This window comes from Leptonychotes weddellii, chromosome 8 (genome assembly GCF_054177405.1).
Source record: "Leptonychotes weddellii isolate Sample4059 chromosome 8, ASM5417740v2, whole genome shotgun sequence".
In the NCBI taxonomy this organism is placed as follows: domain Eukaryota; kingdom Metazoa; phylum Chordata; class Mammalia; order Carnivora; family Phocidae; genus Leptonychotes; species Leptonychotes weddellii.
This window is the reverse complement of record NC_138376.1, coordinates 125,136,685-125,162,449: the sequence shown is the minus strand read 5'-3', so window position 1 is coordinate 125,162,449 and position 25,765 is coordinate 125,136,685. Positions and strand designations below refer to the sequence as shown.

The 25,765-nt window shown below is 38.0% G+C and overlaps 1 protein-coding gene across 1 annotated transcript in view; it reads left to right on the top strand.

Annotated features, from left to right (window-relative positions):
• The window catches only part of PRKN (parkin RBR E3 ubiquitin protein ligase), a 1,144,848-nt gene that overhangs the window by 579,241 nt on the left and 539,842 nt on the right, over nucleotides 1-25,765 (top strand). Inside the window, exon 6 of the mRNA XM_081829384.1 lies at nucleotides 7,476-7,559. Within this exon, the coding sequence (XP_081685510.1) occupies nucleotides 7,476-7,559 (84 nt within the window). The remainder of the gene's footprint in view (nucleotides 1-7,475; nucleotides 7,560-25,765) is intronic.

Below are 25,765 nucleotides of genomic sequence, written 5' to 3'. Positions count from 1 at the left end.
GTGAGATCACAGATGAGGATTGTTTTAAGCCATTACGTATGTGGGAATTTGTTACGCAGTGATAGAAAACTAATAGAAGGTACAATCTCTTGCATGGTTTCTGAGATAACAAATGAAACAATGTAAGTGGAAAAGCCTGTAAACGATAAAGACTAAAAGAAAAAAAGAAACAGTTCTTAAATAGCTGCCAGAGAGACAGAGTATATGCAAAAAGTCCTCAGGAATGAATATATATTCACTAAATGACTTTCTCCCCCTCTTCTGCTTCCTTCTACCCCATATAAAATAGTTTCAAGAAAGAGTTAATTATTATTAATATTGTATCCAAGATTAAGGTGTTGGTGAGGTTGGTTTCTTCTGAGGCATCCCTCATTGGTTTCTGAATGGGTTGTCTTCTCCCTGTGTCTTCACATGGCCTTTTTTTCTGTGACTGTCCATGTCCTAATCTCCTCTTCTTATAAGGACACCAGTCATATGGGACTAGGGCCCACCACAAGGACCTCATCTTGACTTATTTCCTCTTGAAAAATCCTATTTCCAAATATAGTTACATTCTGTAGGGGGGTAAGGACTTTGACATATGAATTTTGAGGGGACACAATTCAGCCCATAAACCCCTCCCAAAGATTCCTCATGCCTTTATGTAGCCCATTCCATGCTCTGCTCCCACCCCAAAGCTACCACTGATTTGTTTGCATTTTATGTAAGTGGGAACATGTAGTATATTCTATTGCAGGTTTTGCTTCCTTCACTCACATAATTTTGAGAATCATCCATGTTACATTTATAAGTAATATGATACTATTTATTGCAGAATAGTATTCCATTGGATGACGATACCACATTTTGTTTATCCATTCATATTTTGATAGATATTTGGGTGCTCTCCAGTTGGTGGCTATTGTGAATAAGGCTATTATGAGTATTTGTATACGATTCTTTGTGTAGACTCATGTTTTCATTTTTATCTTGGGTAAATATCTAAAAATGAAATGTTCAAATCTTGATGGTTATATGTATAACTTTCTAAAAAAAGCCTAAAGGTTTCCAGAGGGGCTGTGCCATTTTATATTTGCATCAGGAGTGTATGTGTGTTCCAGTTGTTTGCATATCACAAATATTTGGTATGGGCATTTTTTTTTTTTTTTTTTTTTTTAGTATTATCTATTTGAATCGGTTGCTTAGTTCCTTTGTAACACTGGCTTTTGTAGCTACTCCATAAAGTCTACAGGATTAAGGATCCTTCTCTATTTCCCCTAACTGTATTATTAGGTTTGAAGAAATGTTCAATAAGTATTTGCTGAGTGGATGAATATTTTGGTTCAGAAGGTTTTTTCTTTGTTATTTTCCCTGCTCACTATGTAATGACTGCATTGTAGAGCCTCGGCTTTAATCACAGCACTGTCTTTAGTTTTATGAGAAGCACAGGATCTTTAAATCCAATGAGGGAATATGCCAGAACAATGTCTACTGTATGGATGGAAATACATGATTTAAAAGAGTTACAAGCTGCATGCTCTGGAAAGTGACATAATCCCTGGGGAATAGCTGGGTAACGGGGAAATGGAGAAAAAGTAAGAAATGAAAAACGCTGTGGGCTGAGTCAGGTGCCTTGGAACTGGCCAGTTATTGCTTATCTGTCTACTAAATTAAAAATAACCCTGCTCAGGGACTTCTCTTTTGAGAAATAAGAAATACTACCTGCAACAGTTGCCATCTTTCCTATGCCAGGCACTGGGCAAACATTAAAGTTGTTGTTTCAGTTAGTGTTCGTGAAAGCCCAATAAAGGAGGTATTTAACCCCTCACTTTTCCGAAGAGCTGGAGAAAGATGGAATGAAACTTGCTCAGGGGCCTAGAGCTAATAATTGGTAGAATTGGGATTCAACAGGTCTGTGAACTTTGAAGCTCCTTCTCTGTAACACTTTGTTGCAGACACAAAGGGAAAAAAAGGAAGGAGGCTCTGAGTGTAGCAGTTTTAAAGACAGTTTTGCTATTATGATATACTACAAGTATAATTTTCAAAATTAGTTTAATTATGTGACTTAAATGTACAATCATTCACGAGGATCTACTAAATTCAACACATTTGATAACTTGAAATAATTGGTTAAAGCATAGTTTAAGTAAAATAGCCCTTTCATTTTTTTAAATATTTTATTTATTTGAGAGAGAGAGAGAGCACACAAGTGAGGGGAGGGGCAGAGGGAGAGAGAGAAGCTCTCTTTGGGGCTCGATCCTAAGACCCTGAGATCTTGACCTGAGCCGAAGGCAGACACTTAACTGACTGAGCCACCCGGGTGTCCCTAAAATAACCCTTTTTAAAAATTGCAAATTCCAAGATTTTGTAGTAACGTTTTGGAAAACAGGATTTGCAATTTTTTTAGACGGCAGTGTATATGCCCACCTATGAAAAGAAGGTTATAGAATTTATTTAGATAAATTGGGGAAAAATAAACCTCTTTTGCTATAACTGTCTGTCTGGATCTTGTCAGAGTGATCTTTGGATAAGAATTAGCCAGTTAAGTACCTCAATTTTCCACTTGATTGGACATACAAGACAGCAAAAATGACGTGTAGATTAGTCCTACAATTTTTTAAAAGTAAATTTTAAGACTCCTACTTTACAAATTTAGTCACTGCTTTTCATGCCATCAAGTCATTTTTCTGAATTTCTGATTTACGTGTGCCATATAGATGTGCTTAAATAATATTCTACTTTGTGTTTTTCTTTTGGTGATGACATTATTGGGAGAAATCCCCAAATGTCATCTCTAGTTGCAGATTTCCACTCTTACTGATTCCAACATCTTGAATCCCTGCATTCTAGCAACACCTCGGATTCCACAAGCCAATGGCTCTAAGGTTTTAATTGAAGTAATTTCTCACTTGAGACCCAGGTACAGCTTCTCCTACAAACTGGTGACATCATGCGGTGGCCAAAATCCTACCATAACACTACCATGATAGTTTTTTAAAGGACTTTGCAATATGAACTTGGAAGATTTTTATTTACCATAGGTCCAGGGTTGGCACACTTTCTCCATAAAGGCACAGGTAGTAAATATTTTAGGTTTCCTGAGCCATGTCCTCGGTGTTCTTCTGTCCTTGCAATGCAAAAGCAGCAGGGACAATAGGTAAGTGAGCAACCACTGCTGTTTTCCACTCCAGTCCATTTGTGGACATGGAAACCTGAATGTCACTTACTCTTCATATGCCATGAAGACTCTTCTTTTTTGCCTTTTAATCATTTACAAATTTACAATCATTGTTTGTAAATTGGTTTTTGCTGTTCAGAAACACACCCTGGGCCGGATTTGGTCAGCAGACCATAGTTTGCTCACGCCTGCTGTAGAAGTTCAAATCATTTATGTATTCTTTTGGTTGTATAACCAGTATTGGGCAAAAGAAGGAGAAAGGTTTTTATTTATTTATTTTTAAAGATTTTATTTATTTATTTGACAGAGAGAGAGAGAGAGTAGAAACAGGGCGAGGGGCAGAGAGACAGGGAGAAGCAGACTCCCTGCTGAGCAGGGAGCCCGATGTAGGACTCGATCCCAGGACCCTAAGATCATGACCTGAGCTGAAGGCAGACATTTAACTAACTGAGCCACCCAGCAGCACCTGGGTGGCTCAGTTTTTTAAGAGAAAGGTTTTTAAAAAGAGAAAGGTTTTTAAAAAGCAGCCAAATGATTCTTTATTAAGACATGCATTTCACACTGCTCTGCCATGTTTTTTTGTTTTTTGTTTTTTTCAGATGTCTTTCTACAATTCTTTACATTTGATAGATTAAATACATTTTGGGGGGATTCTCTCCTTGACACAGCTGTCGTGTGATATGCAGTCCTTTTTTAATCTTGTCATCAGGAGACCTTTGTACCCCTATATAAAGGCTATTAATTATAAATGCTTTCACCGTGCATCTGTTAAAACACAGTATGCAACAATGAACCAATTAACATTTTATATTTTCTAAACTAGAAAGGAGCAACGTTAAATCTGCTTTGTAATGGCATAAATTCACTGGAACATTTGTTTCAATTTTCAGGATGGGTATTGCAATAACATTCAATACCCATGCTATGAGTAGTATGGACAAACTAACACATTTACTTCATTATGTTAAACTCCCATATTCATTGGAATTCTATTCGGTTTTATTACTTATGTTATCTGGTTATGGTTTGAGATCAAGGGGCAAATTGTGACTGAGTTTTCTATAATTTCCTCGTACAAAACAAAGATTTATCAGATTAAGTAATATCTTACACGACGATTATAGGAATTGTTACATAAACGCTTTCGTTGCTTTTTGGACTCTGAAAAATTAAGGCATGAAAAATAAATATCTGTGATATGCACAGACAGTTTCGATTCATCCTAGACTTTGAGGCAGGGAATCTTACTCTGAGCAGTGACATGCAAATGGGACCTAAGCCGTGCATATGACAATTAGTGCTCCTTCTCCAGACTGTGCTAATGTTTGGTTTATCTCTTACCATTGCATATGGTCTAAGGACGTTAGTGCTTCTTGAACCACCCTCAGAAGGAATGTTCCATGTTGATAGAGCAAGGAAGCAATGTCTTCCTGTTTAGTTAATGGTTATCCACGACGAAATGGATTTCCTGTGCAACCAGGGACTTTTCCGAGCCTTAAGCATGCTACTGTTCATTGTCAGCATCCACCAGCCACGCACTGCTCTGCCTGAGACCAGACTGCTGGGTTTTAAGGACAGGAGGCTCGTGTCCTGGATGGAAGAGGCCCAAGAAGATGCTCCTGTTAGAAGTGGTCAGTGACTTCTGGAGAGTTAAAAAAGAGAAGCCACAAGTCCCTCACAATTATTTCCTGATACCCTGCCTCACTTCAAAAGGATTTGACAAGTTTGCAAGAATACATTGAGACTAATAACAAGAAAAACTACAAAAAATGAGGAAAGAGGGCAAAGGAAAATAAATTGAGGAAAATGATAGGAAAGCAGGGTAGCATTAGTAAACCGAGTATTTATTTTAAGTTATATATAGTTTCCAGAGCTGGGCCACAGATTCGACTCTGAAGTTTTCCGAGTTGCCTAAAAATGAAAGAAACTTGGTCCCTAATACCCATGGAGTATCCTCCAGAAACAGATTAACAAACCGAGAAACATAACCCCCAAGATGGGTCCTCGGCCAAGGATCGAAATATGATGTGGGAGACTGCACTCTAGCCACGCTTGTCCCTGAGTTTCTCATGTTAAGTTGGAAAAGCAAGGCTGATAAATGTCATCAAGTTCTCGATGTCCGTTATCTCTCTTTTATTTCATTTATGTCATTTTGATCAAATGGATATATGCGTATGTTTGAAAATCAAACATACAGATGGCTTTATAATAAAAAAGTAACATCTTATAGGGGTAGGATATCAATCCCCCCTTTTTCCCTTCTCTCTCAGCTCCACCCTGGCCATCCAATTCTTAACATTTATGACTTTACTCTTCCATTGTCCAAGCTGGATGACATGTATATTTGGTTACATAATCTTCTGTCCATTTTCATTAGTAGGATTGTAAGCTTGCATCAAGTGGATGTTTACATCGCTGTGGCTACAGTGGATTGAAAATGCATTCACTACACTTAGAGGCGCAAAGGAAATGAAATTTCTTATTCCCTGTAACTGATGTGATCTTAATCATGAACTCTGACCCTTTCGTGGAGCTGTGAGAACATGCCCTTGATGATGCATCAGTGTCACTGTGTCGTGGGTTCCCAAGATGGCTTCACACATCCAGGTTCGGCGATTCACTGGAAAGGCTTACAGGACTCCGTGAACAGTCCTATACACAGTAAGATTCCCTAGCGCAGACCACAATTCCAGACTCCCGGGGGGTAAAAAGGTGTTCAGCACAAACCAGGTTGTCCCCACAGACATTTATGAGGCTGCCAACCCTCTGTGTCAATAAGTGAATGTGAGCACTCCTCAGATCCAACTTCTCAGGTGCCAGCCCAGGGCCACCCTGGAAGCGGCCCCCCTAAGGACAGCAGTCTCAGGCTGCTAAAGCAGCCCCATCTTCTGGCTGAAGCAGTGGCTTTTGGTTTAATGATCTGTGAATTCAGAAGGTAGCGCCTTTTGAGATGGATGCTCAATTCCCAGATTCCCTCTGCTTTCCCTTGTTTTTCTCTAAAGTTATGTGCGTGCATGTGTGTGTGTGTGTGTCTGTGTATCTGGTGCACCCGTGTGTGGTAAGTGTGTGGTGTGAGGTATGTCTGTGGCATGACTGAGTGTGTGTGCAATGAAAGTGTTTGTGGCGAGATGTGTGTCGGTGTGTGGTGTGCGCGTGTGTGTGTGTGCATCTGTGTGTCTGGTGCACCTGTGGGTGTGGGTGTCCTGGTGCAGGGGAGCGAAAGCGAGCGCTCATGGAGACCCAGGAATGGCTGAGATCCTTCCGTGCCTTCGAAGTTTTCGCTGATCCGTGCAGGAGCGCGGCCAGGAGTCTGCTTGGTCTGGCTCGTGCAGCAAGGTGGGCCACTGCTCATAAAAACCGCCGGCGTGGTCCCGGTGTCTTTGGTCGTAAAATCCCCACAGCCACCACCTCTTGGCTCTAACCTTCCTCTGCCCGGCTGGGCACAGGCCCTGGAACGCAGCTGCTGGAAGCTCTGTCGTCCCCGCACCTGGGGACACCTACCTCCCGTCCTCCTCCTTCACCGCAGCCTGTTGCAGATTTCCAGAAATGCTTGGAAATTTCTCCTCGGCCAACCCTCTGTCTTCCATTCTCCTTACTGTTATGGGTTTACATGGTGCTCGTTCAAATGTCGTCTTCCCAGTGCCTCACGAGAGGGAGGCGGCACCCATGCCTGCTCAGCCTGCCAGCTGTGACAGGTGGCTCTGCCCGTGTGCCTCCACAGGCTCCACGACTGCCCTCGAAGGGTCCTTCTGAGTGGGATGGCATGGATGTTTTCATTTAGAAGTCATCAGTTGGGTGCCTGGTGGCTCAGTCGTTAGGCGTCTGCCTTCGGCTCAGGTCATGATCCCAGGGTCCTGGGATCGAGCCCCGCATCGGGCACCCTGCTCTGCGGGAAGCCTGCTTCTCCCTCTGCCCCTACCCCTGCTCGTGCTCTATCTCTCTCTCTCATAAATTAATTAATTAATTAATCTTTAAAGTAAATAAATAGAAGGCATCAGTTGAAATTGCAGTGAACTTAAGAAAAGTATTTCAGTTTTTAGACAATTGAATTAGCTGCAGTAGGGAGACTACTACATGTGAATGTATTACGTGTTTGGATCAATATGCTAAAGATCATCTTAGTGTGCTTGTGAAAATAATTTTGATCTACCAGATCCCCCAAAAGGATCTTGAGAACTCCCAGGTTCTGTAGATTATATTTTGAAAATCACTGGACGACACATTACTTTCATTATCATTTTATAATATCGGTAGATTTTAGAAAACGTACATTTGTGTTACATTTCATGCACCAAGTACGTGTTGTTTTTTCTCAAAGGGTCCCTCTTGCTGGGACGATGTCTTAATCCCAAACCGGATGACCGGTGAATGCCAATCTGCAAACTGTCCTGGGACTACAGCCGTAAGTACCTGGTCAAATCCATTTTTTTCGTTATGGCCTCTTCAGTGGTTAGTAGGAAAATAGAATAGAGACAAGAAGGCTAACTGATTTTTCTTCCATCTGATAGTATTCAGCCAAAGTGTCATCAGATTCCAAGTATTATTTGTATAGTCACCCCAAATTCTACCTTGTTCATTGCCATCCAGTGTCATTTTCCTAGAGGCTTAACCACGTGCGGTGACTGTTTTGAAACATGTCAATTTAAACTCCTTACAGAGTGATATTTATGGAACATAAAGAAGAGCCACTTGGGAGCCTAGCAAAAGAAAGTAACAAAGATATAAGGTTAATCTTTGTGCTGGTGCTGTGATATTTTGTATTTATATTCCGCATTGTTCAAAATTTCTTTCTTTCTTTATCTCTTTCTGCCTTTCTTTTTGTGTCATAGTGGGCTATTAGTAAATCTCGTGTGTGTGAGCAGCTCTACAATTGGATGACCGTCTTCTGCTCTCTGCACTCCCCTTACTCTTTGCAAACATATGCCATATGTTGATGTTTCATATAGAGCAGATATTTAGTAAAAGCGATCCTAAGTACTGAAATTATTTTTTAAATCATTTTATATTCTGGTCATGTTTGTAATTTGTATATTGTTTTACTTTTTACCTCGAAAATTCCTGGATCTCTCATAATCTGACTGTATGTGTCTCCTGAGCCGTAAATACTGTTACGGTGCCAACCCAAACGTCAATGTTAGTTCACAGCTGCCAGTTCGTATCTTCTCCCAGGAACAAAGTCTGTCAATAGCAACAGGTAGAGTCTTTGAGCTGGAACCATTAGGCGTGCCTTGTCTCTCCAGTCTGCAGGGCGGTTGCAAGGTACGGAGGGAGAAGTGAGCAGCACTAGCAATCATTTTCCATCAAACAGGGGCGAGGACCATGAGCAGATTTTTATTAATGCAAATCCTGAAGAAAAATAACGACTTGTTTGTCAGTCACATATATCCAGGCATAATATAGTCTTGTAACTTTGCTACTGAGATGAAAGGAAAGTGAATGTATTTATGGGGCACAATTCTTCAGTATAATTACATACCTACCCATGTATGCATACAAGTGCAGTATGTATATATTATAGTGTATAATATCTCTTAATTACAATTATATGTAATAGTAATTATATCTCCATCCATCGATTCATTCACCCATCTACACACACGTGCATCATCTGTTATGGTGTAACACTGTGGTCTCTGTATCATTTTTACAATCATGTGAGGTCCTTTGAAAACCTACTTCAATTCCTGATAGTCTGACTGCCTCTCCCAGACCTTGATATTAATTGGCAAGATTCAGTCACAGTAGAATAGACACTTTTGCATCTTTAAAGATTTAGCTGCAAATCAGTCAAAGGGGGAAACTGTTGAGTGGGACTGAGAATCCTTTCCTTTGCTTGTTGCATATTCTACTTACCTTAGGTATCAGTACATGGAATTCAGCGTAAATTAAGTTATATCGCAGCTCTGTATCTGACAGCAGGGTGATCTGATATCCTTCAAAATCCTTTCAGTACCCACCATATAAAAATACTGGATTAAATTACAAACATGTACTTTTAAAAGAATGGCTGTGCTGACAACATAATAAGGAAGAGTATATTCGTCAAAACCAGGAGAAAGCTGGACCCCAGAGGGGAGACTGTCAGCTGAAGCGAGCCGCCACTTTAGCAGCAATGACTGGTCACTGGGGGCTGGAGCCTCAGGTGGGCAGGTGTCCATGGGAGGCTGCAGCTGAGTTAATGGCTTCATCAAGGTGGCAGATGAAACCACAGAATCCTACATAGAGCTAGTACCCATAAAACATGATACCCTTGTGGGATCCGCTGGAGAGGAAGGCGCTAGCTTCCCGGAGAGGCGGTCTGTGCTGGTCCCTGGCTCACTTTGATGCCCTGGTCGGTGTTCCTCACCCATGTGCACTGCTCTGCTGGCCGCCGCCTAAGGTTTCATGATGGACCAGATCCCAGGCAAATTCACACTCCCCGAGAGGGAGGAAGTCCCTACCCACCCTCCCAGACCACTCTAGGGTTGCAGACATCGTCCCCAGCCCAGACTGAGGTCTGGACTTAGAATTAACTCTGAATTCCAGACAAGTAGTTCTGTCCACAGAGCCCTTCAGTGTGTTTCAGGGGCCCCCTGAGGAGCCAGGCAAATGAGCCCACTCCATGGTGCCTTGAGGTGTGTGCTGCTGGCCCTGAGGACCACCCCCTGCAGCTGGCAGCCATCCATTTCTATTTGCAGCCCACCCCAACAGGACACCAGTGTGGCAATGTGACTTGTGATTGCGTGGTGCGGGGCATACTGAGGAAGTGGGTCCAGGATAAGGTGATTCACAAGCCAACTGAAATCATCACAGCCGTCAACTACAGACTTAAAAAAAAAAAAAAAAAAAAACACATATAGATGGCTCTTGTGTTTTTTGTTTGTTTGTTTTTTATTTTTCTTTTAATCCATTCTGTCTCCTTATGTCTTGGATTGGAGAGTTTAGTCCATTTACATTCAAAGTAATCATTGATAGATATGTATTTATTGCCATTTTAATCCTTGTTTTGTGGTGGTTTTGAAGATTTTCTCTGATTCTTTCTTGTCTTTCATGTTTTGCTGATTTTCTTTTGTGATATATTTGGATTTCTTTCTCTTTATTCTTTGCATATTTGTTAGTGGCTTTTTTGATACATGGTTACCATCAGGTTTGTGTCTAAACTCTTCTGCATATAGTAGCCTGTGTTAAGCTGATGGTGGTTTACCTTTGAACCTATTCTTTTCTCCTCTCCTTCCCATGTTTTAGGTATATGTTATTATATTTTATATCCTTTTTTTTAGAACATGTTATTTATTTATTTGACAGAGAGAGACACAGCGAGAGAGGGAACACAAGCAGGGGGAGTGGGAGAGGGAGAAGCAGGCTTTCCGCGGAGCAGGGAGCCTGATGCAGGGCTCAATCCCAGGATCCTGGGATCATGACCTGAGCCGAAGGCAGACGCTTAAGGACTGAGCCACCCAGGCGCCCCATGTGAGCTCTTAATTGCCAAAAATCACAGCAGTTAGGACATGGGCCCCCTGGCCCGGTGGAGGGGATACAGATGCAGATCAAGGGGGAACAAATACATTCTGAACAAATTAACAAACAACATATGAGATTGTAGGTTAAGATTACCCCAAAAGCCAAAGTATACATTATTAAAGATTTTTTTGAAAAGCATTATTAAAAATAGATTTTGTTAAAAGGTTCAATAACTCAGAAAGATACAGCATTTTAAAAATTGTATGATCTTAGTAACATGATCAAACCCAAAATATATTAAGGACAAATTCTCAGGATTAATTAAGTGTATGGATAAATCTGGCATGAGGGCAGGAGATAGTAACATTGACCTCTGAGGGGCTGGGAGCTCCAGCAGCATAATCAGGAAGTATTTGGCAAATCAGTACAACCAGTGACCAGGGTTGCATCGTGAACGCTGCACCCAACACCTGGAGATGCCTCCTTTTTTAAGCATATATGGAACATTTCAACAATTGATCAGTTTTGGGGCATTAAGGCATTTAAATAACACTTACAAAAGCATAACCATAAAGTCTCTGAAACATGGAAATTCAATTAACGTAGCCAGTAAAAATCCAAATGGAAATATGAAACCAAACAACAATGAAAATACACCACATATCAAATCTTTGGGGATGTTGTTAAATTAGAATTTAAAGGGAGTATTTAGGACCATCAGTGCTTATTTTATAAAAGAAGAGAGAATAAAATTATTTAAATATAATGTTTAAAAGGTAGAAAAAGAAACTGTCATATCCAACTATTTTTCTCTCATTTTTAGTGAACACTAAATAAAGGAATTGAAGGCATGCACACTTTTTTGTAACCAGTGGCTGGCAGCGCTCTCAGTGTGAGAAATTTAATTCATTCTTTCTCTTTCTTATCTTAAAACATTTTTTTTGTGAATTACATTTTTACAGTGCAGCTAAATATAAACATTGACTCCTGTGTTTTCTAAAGCATTGTGTGTGGTGTTTATTTCTTAAGGAGGTGAGAAGATAGGCATTTTTAAGTAGTTTATCATATTTAAATTTGCAGGGTATTTTAGGTTTTTGACAGTATTTTATGCACTATATATTATATTCTCATTAAAAAGTTAAATTTCTATCACTTGATAAAAATATCCATATACTTAAAATTCAAAAGAACAGGGTCACTAATATATTCATAATTAATATTTATACACTTAAAGATAATCTATTTAGATCATTTTAAATACAGTGAAATCTAACCTTGGTTTTTAAGAGTACAAATATAAACTTGACCCTAGCTACACTTTAGACAGAGCAATCTGTACCTAATTCAGTTTTACACTAATCGCTGTTACCTAAAGAAGGAGCATAGCATTAGTTCTGAAAGGCGTCTTACCTTTTTATAAAAAGAATTCTAGTCAGCTCAGAGGGTATATATGCTTCTGATTTAAAGAGGGACAAAAATCACTTAGGATTTTCTCCATTAGTGAAATTAAATCAACTTTGGATATGACATAAGACCTTAAATTTTCTTTGTAAATCTTTTTTATGTTTTATGTATGATTCCTTAAGCAACCAAGATATTTGTGTTTGTCCATGCGCTGGGGTTATGTGATTTACTTAGTTGCACACATAGGCTAAGGCATGCCCAGAAGTCCTACTCTCCGGGTGTTATTTCTGAGTTCCAAATTATAACTTTAAAGCGAGTATCCCCTGTTTATCAAACACTCCCCTGTGGAAACCTCTGACTTAGTAGTGCTTTTGTGGTAATGAAGGGTTTCTAAGCCAACTGTGAGAGTGTTGCCTTTCCCTCACACCTTATAATTGGACAGCAGGGTTTAGGTGAAGGGGATAGTGCCTTAGATGACAAGGAAAAGAATTAAATCATGGCTTTGTCCTAGTTCGTCCAGGCTACTATAACAAAAATACCATAAACACGGTGGCTTATAAAAAAACAAACATTTATTTCTCACAGTTCTGGAGGCTAGGAAGTTCAAGATCAAGGGCCTACTTCCTGATTGACAGATGCTATCACATGGTAGAAGGGACAAGGGGTATTTCTGAGATATCTTTTATAAAAGTACTAATTCCATTCATGAGCTCTCTGCTCTTATGCTCTAATCACCTTCTAAAGAACCCACCTCCAAATACCATCACAATGGGGATTAGGCTTCCATATATTAGTTTGGGGGGGACACAAACATTCAGTTCTTAGCAATCTTCAAAGTGATAAATGGACCACGGTCAATATTTTTGTTCTTGTTAAGGAGTGTTATTTTACTACTTAACAGACTATAAATACATTATATTTTATGTTTTTGAGTAGTAATACTTACCTGAAATCCCATGTAAAGTAATGTATTTTATGTTTAAAATTATTTGACTTTGATAGGCATTGAACTCTTTTACGTGGAACTCTTTTTATCAGAAACAGTTTAGAAAGACCTCTTAAAATAGCTTGAATGGAATTAGATACTAAAAACTATCCCCTAAACTATAATAAATAGCATAATTATTAAACTCAGTGTAATAAATGGAGAGCTTCCATCTTATTCAACATGCAATTTATTTCTTATATTTTCCCCCAGTTGAGCTCAGTGTATGTCAACTGAAACATTAGTTTGAATAAAAGTTAATATTCAGAGTCTGTATCTCTGATTTCATCTTCTGGGGAGATGTTGACTAAAATGAAATGAATAATATACAAAAGTCACCTAATACTGAACAATTTTTGTAGAGAGAGCATTTGCATAGTAGCTTATGTCCAAAAAGTTTCTAATTAATGTTTTAGTTTAATCAAATCACTCTCCTCAAAGGGATCTGTGTTTCTTTTGGTTGTTTCTATTGTTGTTTTAGACTTGATTAGAAGCTCACAAAATGAGACTCAAGATTTCTCAGGATGGTTTCCTGGTGTAGACTATATGTTCTTATTTTTTCCAGTATCTAATAATAATGAAAAGATGGCTCTGTTTTGTTTTTAAGAAAAGATCTCAGGTTGACCAGGTATCCCTGAGATAGTCACAAAAGTCTGTTTATATGCAAGATATAAAAGTTGCTGCAGGCTCTGCAACCTTGTGTGGCTAAGCCCGTCTACACAACGCAGTAGCCAACATGGGCACAGACATTTCCAAATACGTAAACAACCCCAGCCCTCGTGGCTTCCATCCCAAAGGGCAGCTGGGCACTTAAGTGTGGAGGGAAAAGAATAAAAGCAGAGGAAAAAGAGGAGAAGGCGTATGGTCCCTGCTCATTCTGCCCTGATGTTTGGTTGAAGAGAAATGGTCTCCCTGTCCTTTCACTATTCTCAGCAGTCATGTTTTCTTAATTCTAAATAAAATTGAATTGTGAAAGCTTTGAAGTCAAACTCAGATTATGATTGAATGGTATCTAAGCGTGACAAAGTGATCTTTGTTGTCTGACATGCAATTTGGGTGACAAACTAGAAACTTCTTAGAGCATTTTTCAAAAACCGATCAACTATTCAGACTCAAGGACAGTTCACTTCTAAACTAAGTTTTTACCACTTGAGAACAAAAAGTGCCGTTTTTAAAAAGTAAGGTAGGAATTAGAAGATAGGTATTTTTATTAGAGTCAGCGAAGGTTTTGCAAATTTAAATGAAAATTTAAAATGTTTATATGTAAAAATAAATTAGTCTATTATGAAAAAAGTGTCAGTTTTTAAAATCACTAAAGAAATTGAGGTTGTTTTTAAGAACCTAGGGGGTACTTGGGTGGCTTAGAAGCCAACACTCAATTCAACTGAACTGTTTTTTCTGTGATACAACCCTCCTTTTTGTCTCGACTCTTTGATAACTTAGTGGAAAATTGTATCAACAGCCATCTCCATGTAATTGTAAAAGACTCTTGTATGCTCTTCCATGAAACAAATCTCCAAGGAAATAGAACCAGGGACCAGAAATTAGTGCATGTGCATCAGAATTCCTATATACACAAGATAACCAGTATCCACACCAAGTTTCCACACCTATGACCTTGGTTTAGTTGATGATGTCTTTGTTCAAGCAAACGTCCAGTTTCTATAACATATATTTTTAAATATTAGAAATAATTCCTTGCCTCCTCAATTCCAGGAAACTCCTGTTCTCTGTGAATTGTCAGTAGTTTTTTTCACTTGAGGACCCGTGATTCTCTGTGTTATAATTTGTATCTCATTTTGTATACAATAGAAGAAAATCATGCGTCTTATCACTACACTGCATAAGATGAGCAATTTAAAATCTGCTTATTATCTCCAGCGGCTTCAAAGGTTACTTAATTTTTCATCTTTCCACAGAACGATTCCAAAGGCAGATATGTTAGTAAGAGGCTGCACTGAAGATTGTGTTATGGCTTTAGACAAGGGCCCAAGTCAACAAAGAAACAACAAAGAAATTTATTATGATTAATCAGAAAAAGGTGCATTTCTAGACCACTAGGTTTTAGATTGGGGAGATGGTATATTGATCTGCCAGGAAAGATAGCAAGAGGTGTAATAAGATAATTTCAGATAGATTTATAAAGGAAATTCTGAGAACTGGAGCGAAGAAAGATTAAGTAGATACCACTGTAAACATCATCGAACTTTTCAACTAGGATGGTAGATGAGACCTAACTGGAAATAGCAGGGGTTAGGGACTGAAGGTCACTCTGTGATCACCTCTGTGCAGATACGCAGGCAGCTAATGGAGTGAGAAGAATAGAAGGAAGATGTGTGAGTGATAGGGCAGGGGAATGAGGACTGCTTCTCGGCTGGCAAATAGCTCTCTTGATCCTTCAGGCAGGTGATTGATGGCTCTCAGAGACCCACACTTCATCATGCCGTGATGGAGGTCATTAAGAAACCATCATCTCTCTTACTCAGGTCAAGCTAGCGCTCAAAAAGTTATCAAGGGCCATGATAAAATTTAGTTTTTAAGATATATGCTGCAAAAAAAAAATACTTAAAGCCCGTTTCCCAAACTTGAGATTTAGGATGGAAAATATAAACATGGAGGATGAAATCAAAACTGAGAAGAATCCCATGTGCTATTGACCACATGTGGTGAAACATTTATTTTCACTAATATTTCTTGGAAACAAACATATTTTGGGATCCTCAGGTCTGAATTTCCTAAAGTGGGTAATAATTATCACCCCCCTCAATCCTCAGAATTCGCAAAAATAAACATGAGTGTTCTTATGAGATAAAGAGAACACTTTTATGTTTAAAGAATGGGAAGCAAAATATAATTTTTAAAATGTGTGTCTTTCCATTGAAAGAAATATAGTCATTTTTATAATACATACTTATTTGTTGTGTTAGTCACTATGCAGAAAATAAAGACTGGCCTTTAGGAGCTGGGAATCTAGTTGCAGAAATAAGACCTTATAGAAATGACTGCAATTCGGATTCAACAGAAAAAAATAAAAAACTTACTGAGCATGTCTTCTATGCCAGGCACTAGGAATAGAAAAGCGAATATTCCATTGGCTGCTCTTGCAGTTTGGGAAAAATTTCAGGGTGGAATCAGAAGTGCAGGCAAATGGAGATTTTTACTGTGAACTAAATATTGTTAAAGATGGATATGAAAGACTGTAAAAAGACTTTACCTAAAAAATGAAAGTCTTCCCTTTGTGAGTGAACAGAGGAAATAAGACAAATTGGTATATGAATGCCATGAAGCAAGCACCAAAAATGCTTGTTAAAGTACAGAGAAGAGAAATTTCCTCCACAGAGATGACCAAAGAAAAGGCTTTCTGGGGGAGGTGGCCCCTGAGGGAGGGGTGGTGCAGTTTTCACAGGCGGTGATGTTGGCAAGGTTGAGAGTTTCCTGAGGTAGAGAAAATGATGGGAATAAAGGGATAGAAAATGGAGGACCATTTGTTCCATGAATGACTTTTAGCTACTGGACAGTATGCTCGGCTCTCCTGTGTGTGCAAAACCGACATTGCTTCCATGGATCTCCTCCCAGCCCCAATGACCTGGCACTTGTCGTCAGGGAAGATGAAAAAGAAAAGGACAGGATGCCACGAGGACAAGGAACAGAGCGGAATCTGTGAGTTAGGGCAGCCCAGCTTGGGGAAGGCAAGCTGGAGCTGAGATCTGCAGGAGGAGCCAGCGTGAGCTGCTAGAGGGGCAGAGGATAACATCCCACAAGAAGGACCCTCTTATAAGAGTCGTGCTGAGGGAGGAGACTTTGAGAAGCATCTGGAATTTAGTGCTGCCTGAGAAACAAGAGGCAATGCAGTTTCCTTTGTGTGTGTGTTATTTTGTCTGTGTTCTCCACGTAGAGGACTATAATAGAAGTAACCTTACCATGTTGAAGTTTCGATATTTTGAAGGCTGAAATAGCAGTTGAGCTGGTTGGCATGATGGTGGGGTAAGGAACAAAGCAAATATATATATATATATGGTAACAAAAACAAAAGATAGTTTTTATACAATTTTTTTATTGTACTTGAATCCCTGGGAACGTGTGAATAAAGGTAAATGAGAATTGGCATTTTGCCTTCCTTAAAACTAGAAACACAACATACAAATGAGATTTTAGTTTGGAACCGATTAGAAGCACCACACTTTTCTTGTATTTATTGGGTCATTAAGAGCAGCCATATGGTTGTCTTCTGTCTTATCTGTTCACGTTTCTCCAGTATGTTCCTCAGTGGGAGTCTGTTTAGTGGTTGATTGAAATTCTATCTTTATTGGCAACTCTCTGTTATCTGTAATTGCCAGAAGTGGATGATCCAGTATAAAGGGTTTCCCTTCCCTTCTCTTCCTGCCACTCGCATTTTCTCAAACTTACTGGAAAACCAGAGACTTTATTTTATTTTTTTATTCTTTTGCCATTAACTTTTGAAAATATTAGAGGGGGCAGACAATAGGTTACTACATGAAGTAAATTTTGAGTCTATCTGAGAAGCCATTTCTTCCTAAGGATTATCAAGCTGACTGGAACTTTATGCTGAACAGTTTGAGGAGTGGACTGAGTTAATAAGCATATCTGTAACTCCTTCTGTTCTTATGTGCATGTTAATTAACTTCTGTTCATTTCCAGTCTCCATTTGTGAAGCAAAGATTGTATATCACTCTTGAAGTTTCACTGAGTATGTAGGAATTCAGGACTCAGTAAAGCATCCTGTTTTTCAGAAATAAAAGATATTCTGTTCAGTTCACATAACTGTCAATATCTGTAGATTTTCATATCTTATTCAGAAATGCCTATATTCTTCTGGTTCACAGAGCTGTCATTTTTTCTTAGAGTTATCTAATTTAGTCATCTTTACCAGTCTTATTAAAAATGAACTATTCCAATCAAGCAAAGAACCAATCCTCCATGTGCTTCTAACATTTCATTAAAACTTACACTGATGTTCACAAGAAGTATAAATCTCATTAAGTGACTTTATGTTAAGCAATTAAAAATCATATCACTTAGGCCAGTGCCCAAAATATGAAGACCCTTTAGAGAATGCATTCTAATTTAGTATTTAATAGTGAGTGGTATTAGTTATTATAAGGCATGCATTTAAATTTGGACATTTTCTTGATAGGACGCTGAAATGTTTTAAATGCACTCACCGCTAAGGACTATGGTTCAGTCACACACCTGAATGATGAAATGTTTGTGTCATATAGATAAAAGCAAATATAAATGGAGAAGAATGCATAGTGGGGGCCATTGCAGGCCAGCAGTTATGGTATATGGTTCGATAACAGTAGAAATACAAAAGTACATTTTATTGGAGTTGAGCCTAGAGGAGCTTCTTAGGGATGGCTTCTATTTACTCTTAAGGAATATGCAGAGTCAATAGAAGTGTTATAAAGAAGCTGGTATATAACAGGATCTATCAGCCATGGTTATGAGACTAGATGAACTCTGTGATGATCAGAACCCAAGAGAGCAAATAATAGAAAGGTTATCCAGACCAGATGAATAGTTAGGACACTACAAAGTCATGACTATTATAAGTTAGGATTAATAATCCACTAATACTCATCATTCCACACTGTTGAAAACATGGCTCTTTAGAAATCATGGACTGACCTCATATGGAGAACTCTGATTTAGTCTGAGTCCTTCCACGTTTTCTCTAACCACCACAACTGAGTACCTCTCAAGGATTCTGTCAGCTATCACAGGTAGCTCTCCAAAAGAGAAAACAAAACTACACAATAATAACAACAAAAGCCCTCTGTAATGGTGAAGGCCAGTCTCTATTAGGAGAAGAGGCAGAAGGGGAGAGGAAATAATTAGGGCTAGCTGAATAAATGAAAATTAATTACTCTCTCGGTCAAATGTTGCTCTCCTGCTAAAGACATGTCAAGGAGAAAGACCTCCAGCTGCTAAGAATCACCAAGGGTCTGGCCAAAAACATTTGCGGGTTTAGGAACTAAATCTCAGCAACTCAGATCTTGAAGAGACCAAATCATGAGCTAAAACAACACACAAATTTATGAACCACATCAATTCATTAATGTATACTCCAGGGACAACATGTCCAACTGCACAATATTCACGTCTACCCCCCACAGATCTGTTTCTTTTCCTTTTCACTTCTCCCTCTCCCTTCTCTCTCTCCCTCTCTCTTTCTTATCTTTCTTACTTCCTCTCCTCCATAGCAGCTCCCAACTATCTGGGCCTTGCCCAGAATCAACAAGCTATGCATCCTTGAGTGGTTGTCTGAGGATTCTTTGACAGTCCCCTTATCACACATTGGGTTCTACTTCTCCTCCCCTGAGACCTGGGCCAGCCATGGTGATCTGTTCCTGAAGGATAGAATCCAGTAGAAGTGATGCTGTGTTCTGAGGCTGGGTCACAAAAGGCAAAACTGCATCTGTCTGGCTTTCTCTCTTCTGGGACATGGATGCTAAGAGCACTCAGCCAACAGAGAAAATTGGCTGGATTCCATAATGCCATAATGATGAGAGAGCAGAAGGAGAGGAGGCCACACAGGAACAAGGAGAGGTGACTAAGGAAACCAAGTGTTCCAGCACCCAGCAGGTTAGCCCTCTCATCTTCAACTGCCATTTTTGTGAACAGGGACTTCAGACCATTCCAGCTTTTGAGCCTCCCCAGTTGTTGACAAGGGAGCAGAGATAAACAGGCTCCACCAAACAGTGATTAAATTGCAGCTTTATATGTAAAATAAATTTTTTTAAAATGTGTAAGCCACTAATATTTGGGGTGGTTTGTAGTACAGCCATAAAAATAACTGGAGCATCTTCCGTAGCGTTCTGCATGATCATGTAATTATACAAAAGACTATGCACACTCTGATATATAAATATGTGTGTGTATGCCATATGCTTATGAAAGGGGGTTCAAATCAGATATCAGACAATGGTTTGATGGTGAAGGCATCAGAGTAGAATCATATTGATTTGTGAGACTTCTTTTGTCCTGGGCTAGAATCATTTGTATATTTGAAGTATATCTTTACCTTGGATAGTACTGGATAAACAGTAACAAGAACTTTCCAGTCAACTCCCCCACTTATTAGGTACCAAGTACACCACTTAGTCATGCCAGAGAAATTAAAATGCAGTTATATATCTTCCCAATTTAGTCCTATCATGTCTACCTGAGGTTACACCCTGGTCTTCTAGATTTTTGCATGTATTTCCCAGGTCACCATTAACAACGTAGTAACAAATGATTTTATCTCATGGCTTACTTTGACAGTAGTCACACTTTTACAAGGTTAAACTTAGTACACAGCGTCACAGTCAAGCTCATGGGCAGTGGGGTCAGAAAAGCTTGATGTGAATTCTTGTTCTGATATTTACAGGCTGGTGACCTTGGACAAAATCTTTCCACCGCTGTCAGTTTCCTTGTCTGTGAAACAGAGATGCCAGTGCATTTTAGACCAGGTCATTGGAAGGATTAAGTCTAATAAAGGGTATAAAGTGCATACCCTAGAGCCTCTCATGGCAAGGGATCAATAAATTGTAGTTATTATGACCATAGTTGTTGCTATTAGAATGTGTTGACTTACTAGATTTGATCTTAGAAGATAGTTTTGTTCCAGCATTTTCCACCAGAATTGGAGACAATTTATCAGAATGCCTATGCAGTTGATTGCCATTTATACAAGTAACATAAAGTATTCAAATTAATAAAGTTTCTCTGACAGTAACTTTGTAGCTAACTGTAACATCTGTAGTTCCTTAAATAAAAATATACTCAATTTGCATTTTATATAATACACGATTGTAACATAGATAAAATTTTCTACCAGCTAATCTGGAGGAAAAATATTACATCATCATAATGATTTAGAAGAGCATTATTGTTGATCTTTATTTTTTTTGAGAACCATGTGCCAGCATGATTATTATGATAATACCACATATTTTTAATTATTTTTATTTTAATTCCAGTATAGTTACATAGAGTATTATATTAGTTTCAGGTGTACAATGTGAATCAACAGTTCTATACATTACTCAGTGCTCATCATGTAAATACACTCATTAATCCCATCACTTAATCCCACCCCCCCACCCACCTCCCCTCTGGGAACCATCAGTTTGTTTTTTATTCTTAAGAGTCTGTTTCTTAGTTTGTCTCTCTTTTGTTTTTCCTTTTCTTATTTGTTTTGTTTCTTAAATTCCACATATGAGGGAAATCATATGTATTTATGTTTCTGTGACTTATTTCACTTAGCATTATACTTTCTAGTTCCATCCATGTCCTTGCAAATGGCAAGATTTCATTCTTTTTACAGCTGAATAGTATTCCATTGTATATGTATACCACTTCTTATTTATCCATTTGTGTATTGATGGCCACTTGGACTGCTTCCATCTCTTTGGCTATTGTAAATAATGCTGTTATAAACATAGGGGTGCATGTATCTCTTTGAATTAGTGTTTTTGTATTCTTTGGGTAAAAACCCAGTAGTATGATTACTGGATGGAAGGGTAGTTCTATTTTTAACTTTGTGAGGAACCTCCATACTGTCTTCCACAGTGGCTGTACCAGTTGGCATTCCCACCAACAGTGCATGAAGGTGCCTTTTTCTCCACCTCCTCCCCAACACCCGTTGTTTCTTGTGTTGATGATTTTAGCCATTCTGACAGGTGTGAGGTGATACTGCATTGTAGCTTCGATTTCCATTTCCATGATGATGAATGATGTCAGGCATCTTTTCATGTGTCTGTTGGTCATCTGCATGTCTTCTTTGGATAAGTATCTGCTCATGTCTTCTGCCTATTTTGTAATTGGATTCTTTGTTCTTTTGGTGTTGAGTTGTATTAAAGTTCTTTTTTTTTTTTTTAAGATTTTATTTATTTATTTGATAGAGAAAGAGACAGTGAGAGAGGGAACACAAGCAGGCAGAGTGGGAGAGGGAGAAGCAGGCTTCCCGCTGAGCAGGGAGCCCGATGCGGGGCTTGATCGCAGAATCCTGGGATCATGACGTGAGCCAAAGGCAGATGCTTAACGACTGAGCCACCCAGGAGCCCCGAGTTGTATAAGTTCTCTATGTATTTAGGATACTAACCCTTTATCAGATATGTTGCTTGCAAATATCTTCTCCCATTCAGTAGGTTGCCTTTTAGTTTGGTGATTGTTTCCTTTGCTGAGCAGAGGGTTTTTATTTTGATCTAGTCCCAATAGTGTATTTTTGCTTTTGTTTCTCTTTCCTCAGGAGATATAGCTAGAAAAATGTTGCTATAGCCAATGTTAAAGAAATTACTGACTGTGCTCTCTTCTAGGATTTTTATGGTTTCAGGTCTCACATTTAGATCCTTAATCCATTTTGAGTTTATTTTTGTGTAAGATGTAAGAAAGTGGTCAGGTTTCTTTCTTTTACATGTGGCTGTCCAGTTTTCCTAACACCATTTGTTGGAGAGACTGTTTTTTCACTATTGCATTATCTTACGTCCTTTGTCAAAGATTAATTGACCATGTAATTGTGCGGTTATTTCTGGGCTTTCTATTCTGTTCCATTAATCTATGTGTATTTTTGTGTTGGTACCATACTGTTTTGATTACTATAGCTTTGTAGCATGTTTTCATATCTGGGATTGTAATACCTCTAATTTTGTTCTTTTTCAAAATCACTTTGGCTATTTGGGATCTTCTGTGGTTCCATACAAATTTTAGGATTGTTTGTTCTAGTTCTGTGAAAAATGCTTTTGAAAGGGATTGCATTAAATGAGTAGATTGCTTTAGTAGTATAGCCATTTTAGCCATACTTTTACTTCCAATTCATAATCATGCAATATCTTTCCATTTGTTTGTGTCATCTTCAATTTTTTTTGTCATTGTTTTATAATATTCAGAGTACAGCTCTTTCACCTCTTTGGTTAACTTTATTCCTAGGTATTTTATTATTTTTGGTGTCATTGTAAATGGGATTGTTTTCTTAGTTTCTCTTTCTTGGCTTCATTATTAGTGTATAGAAATGCAACAGATTTCTGTACACTGATTTTGTAACCTGTGACTTTACTGAATTCATTTATCAGTTGTAGTTTTTTGGTAGAGTCTCAGGTTCTAAATATAGTATCATATCATCTACAAATAGTGAAAGTTTTACTTCTTCCTTAGATGCCTTTTATTTCTTTTTGTTGTCCGATTGCTGTGGCTAGGACTTCCAATACTACATTGAATAAAAGTGGTGAGAGTGGACATCCTTATCTTGTCCCTGAACTTAGGGGAAAAGTTCTCCATTTTTCCCATTGAGTATGATGTTTGTAGTGGGTTTTTCATATAAAGCCTTTATTATACTGAGGTATATTACCCCCTTACCTATTTTGTTGAGGTTTTTGTTTGTTTTTTTATCATAAATGAATGTTGTACTTTGCCAAATGATTTTTCTGCATCTATTGAAGTGATCATATGTTTTTTATCCTTTCTCTTATTGATGTGATGTATCATCTTGATTGATTTGTGAATATTGAACCACCCTTGCATCCTGGTAATAAATCCCACCTGATAGTGGTGATTTTTTTTTCTTATTATTATACTGTTGTATTCAGTTTGCTACTGTTTTGTTGAAGACATTTGCCTCTATGTTTATCAGAGATATTATCCTGTAGTTCTCTTTTTTTGTGGTGGCTTTATCTGGTTTTGTTATCAGGGTAATGCTGGCCTCATAGAATGAATTTGAAAGTTTTCCTTCCTCTTGTATTTTCTGGGACAGTTTGAGACTAGGTATTAACTCTTCTTTAAATGTTTGGTAGAATTTATCTGTGAAGCCATATGGTCCTTGACTTTTGTTTTTGGGGAGTTTTTTGATTACTGATCAGTTTCTTTGCTGGTTATCAGTCTGTTCAAGTTTTGTATTTCTTCCTGTTTCAGTTTTGTTAGGTTATTTATTTCTAAGAATTTATCCCTTTTTTCTAGGTTGTCCAGTTTGTTGCCGTATAAGTTTTTTATATATATTCTCTCACAATTGTTTGTATTTCTGTGGTGTCAGTTGTTTATTCCTTTCTTTCATTTCTGATTTTGTTTACTTGAGTTTTCTCTCTCTCTCTCTCTTTTTTATTAGTCTAGTTTTTATTAGTTTTTCAATTTTGTTAATCTTTTCAAGGAACCAGCTCCTCGTTTCATTGGTCTGTTCTATTGTATTTTGTTTGTTTTTGTTTGTTTGTTTAGCTTCTGTATCATTTGTTTCTGCTCTCATCTTTATTATTTCCTTCCTTCTGCTTGTTTTGGATTTTGTTTGCTCTTCTTTTTATCGCTCCTTTAGGTGAGAGGTTAGGTCATTTATTTGAGATTTTTTTCTTTCTTCTTGAAGTAGGCCTGTATTTCTATAAACTTCCTTCTTAGAATCACTGTTGCTGCATCCCAAGGGTTTGGACGATCATGTTTTCATTTTCATTTGTCTCCATGTAATTTTTTATTTCTTCTTTGATTTCTTGGTTAAGCCATTCATTGTTTAGTAGCATGTTACTTAACCTCCATGTATTTGTGTTCTTTCGAGATTTTTCCTGCGGTTGATTTCTAGTTTCATAGTATTGTGGTCAGAAAAGGTTCGTGGTATGCCTTTGATATTTTTGAATTTGTTGAGACTTGTTTGTGGCCTAACATATGATCTATGCTGGAGAATGTCCCATGTGCACTTGTGTCTTCTGCTGTTTTAGGATGGAATGCTCTGAATATATCTGTTAAGTCCATCTGTTCCAATGTGTCATTCAAAGCCACTGTTTCCTTGTTGATTCTCTGCTTAGATGATTTTTCCGTTTATATGAGTGGAGTGTTAAAGTCCCCCTGCTATTATTGAACTATTATTGATTAGTTCCTTTATGTTAGTAATGTATTTGGGTGCACCCATGTTGTTACATCTTCTTGTTGGTTTGTCTTCTTTATTTATAGTGTCCTTCTTTGTCTCATGTTACAGTCTTTGTTTTAAAGTCTACAGTCTTTTTTTTTTAAGTCTATTTTTTTCAGTATACATATTGTTACCTGGCTTTCTTTTCACATTCGTTTGCATGTTAAATGTTTCTCCATTCACTCACTTTCAATATACAGATTTCTTTAGGTCTGAAATGAGTCTCCTATAGGCAGCATTTAGATGGGTCTTGTTTTTTATGCACTCTGGCACCCTATGTCTTTTGATCAGAGCAGTTAATCCATTTACATTCAAAGTAATTATTAATTGATATATATTTATTGCCATTTTGTTACTTGTTTTATGGTTATTTTTATACTTTTTCTCTGATCCTTTCTTCTCTTTCTCTCATGGTTTCCAGGCTTTCTTTAGTAATATACTTGGATTCCTTTCTCTTTCTTCTTGCATATCTATTACTGGTTTTTGATTTATGGTTACCATTCAGTTTGTTTATCACATCTTCTATGCATAGAAGTCTATATTAAGTTGATTGTCACTTAAGCTTGAACCATTATTTACTCTGCTCCTCCCTGTGTTTTTAGTATATAGCATTATATTTTACATCCTTTTATTTTGTGAATCCCTTGACTAATTTTTACAGATATACGTATTTTTACTGCTTTTGTGTTTCCTGTTTTTTATACTCTTACTTATGGTCTTTCCTTTCCATTCAAAGAGTGCCCTTTAACATTTCTTGTAGGGCTGTTTTATTTATTTATTTATTTATTTATTTATTTATTTATTTATTTATTTATTTATTTTTAGTGTTCCATGATTCATTGTTTGCATATAACACCCAGTCCTCCATGCAGAACGTGCCCTCTTTAATACCCAT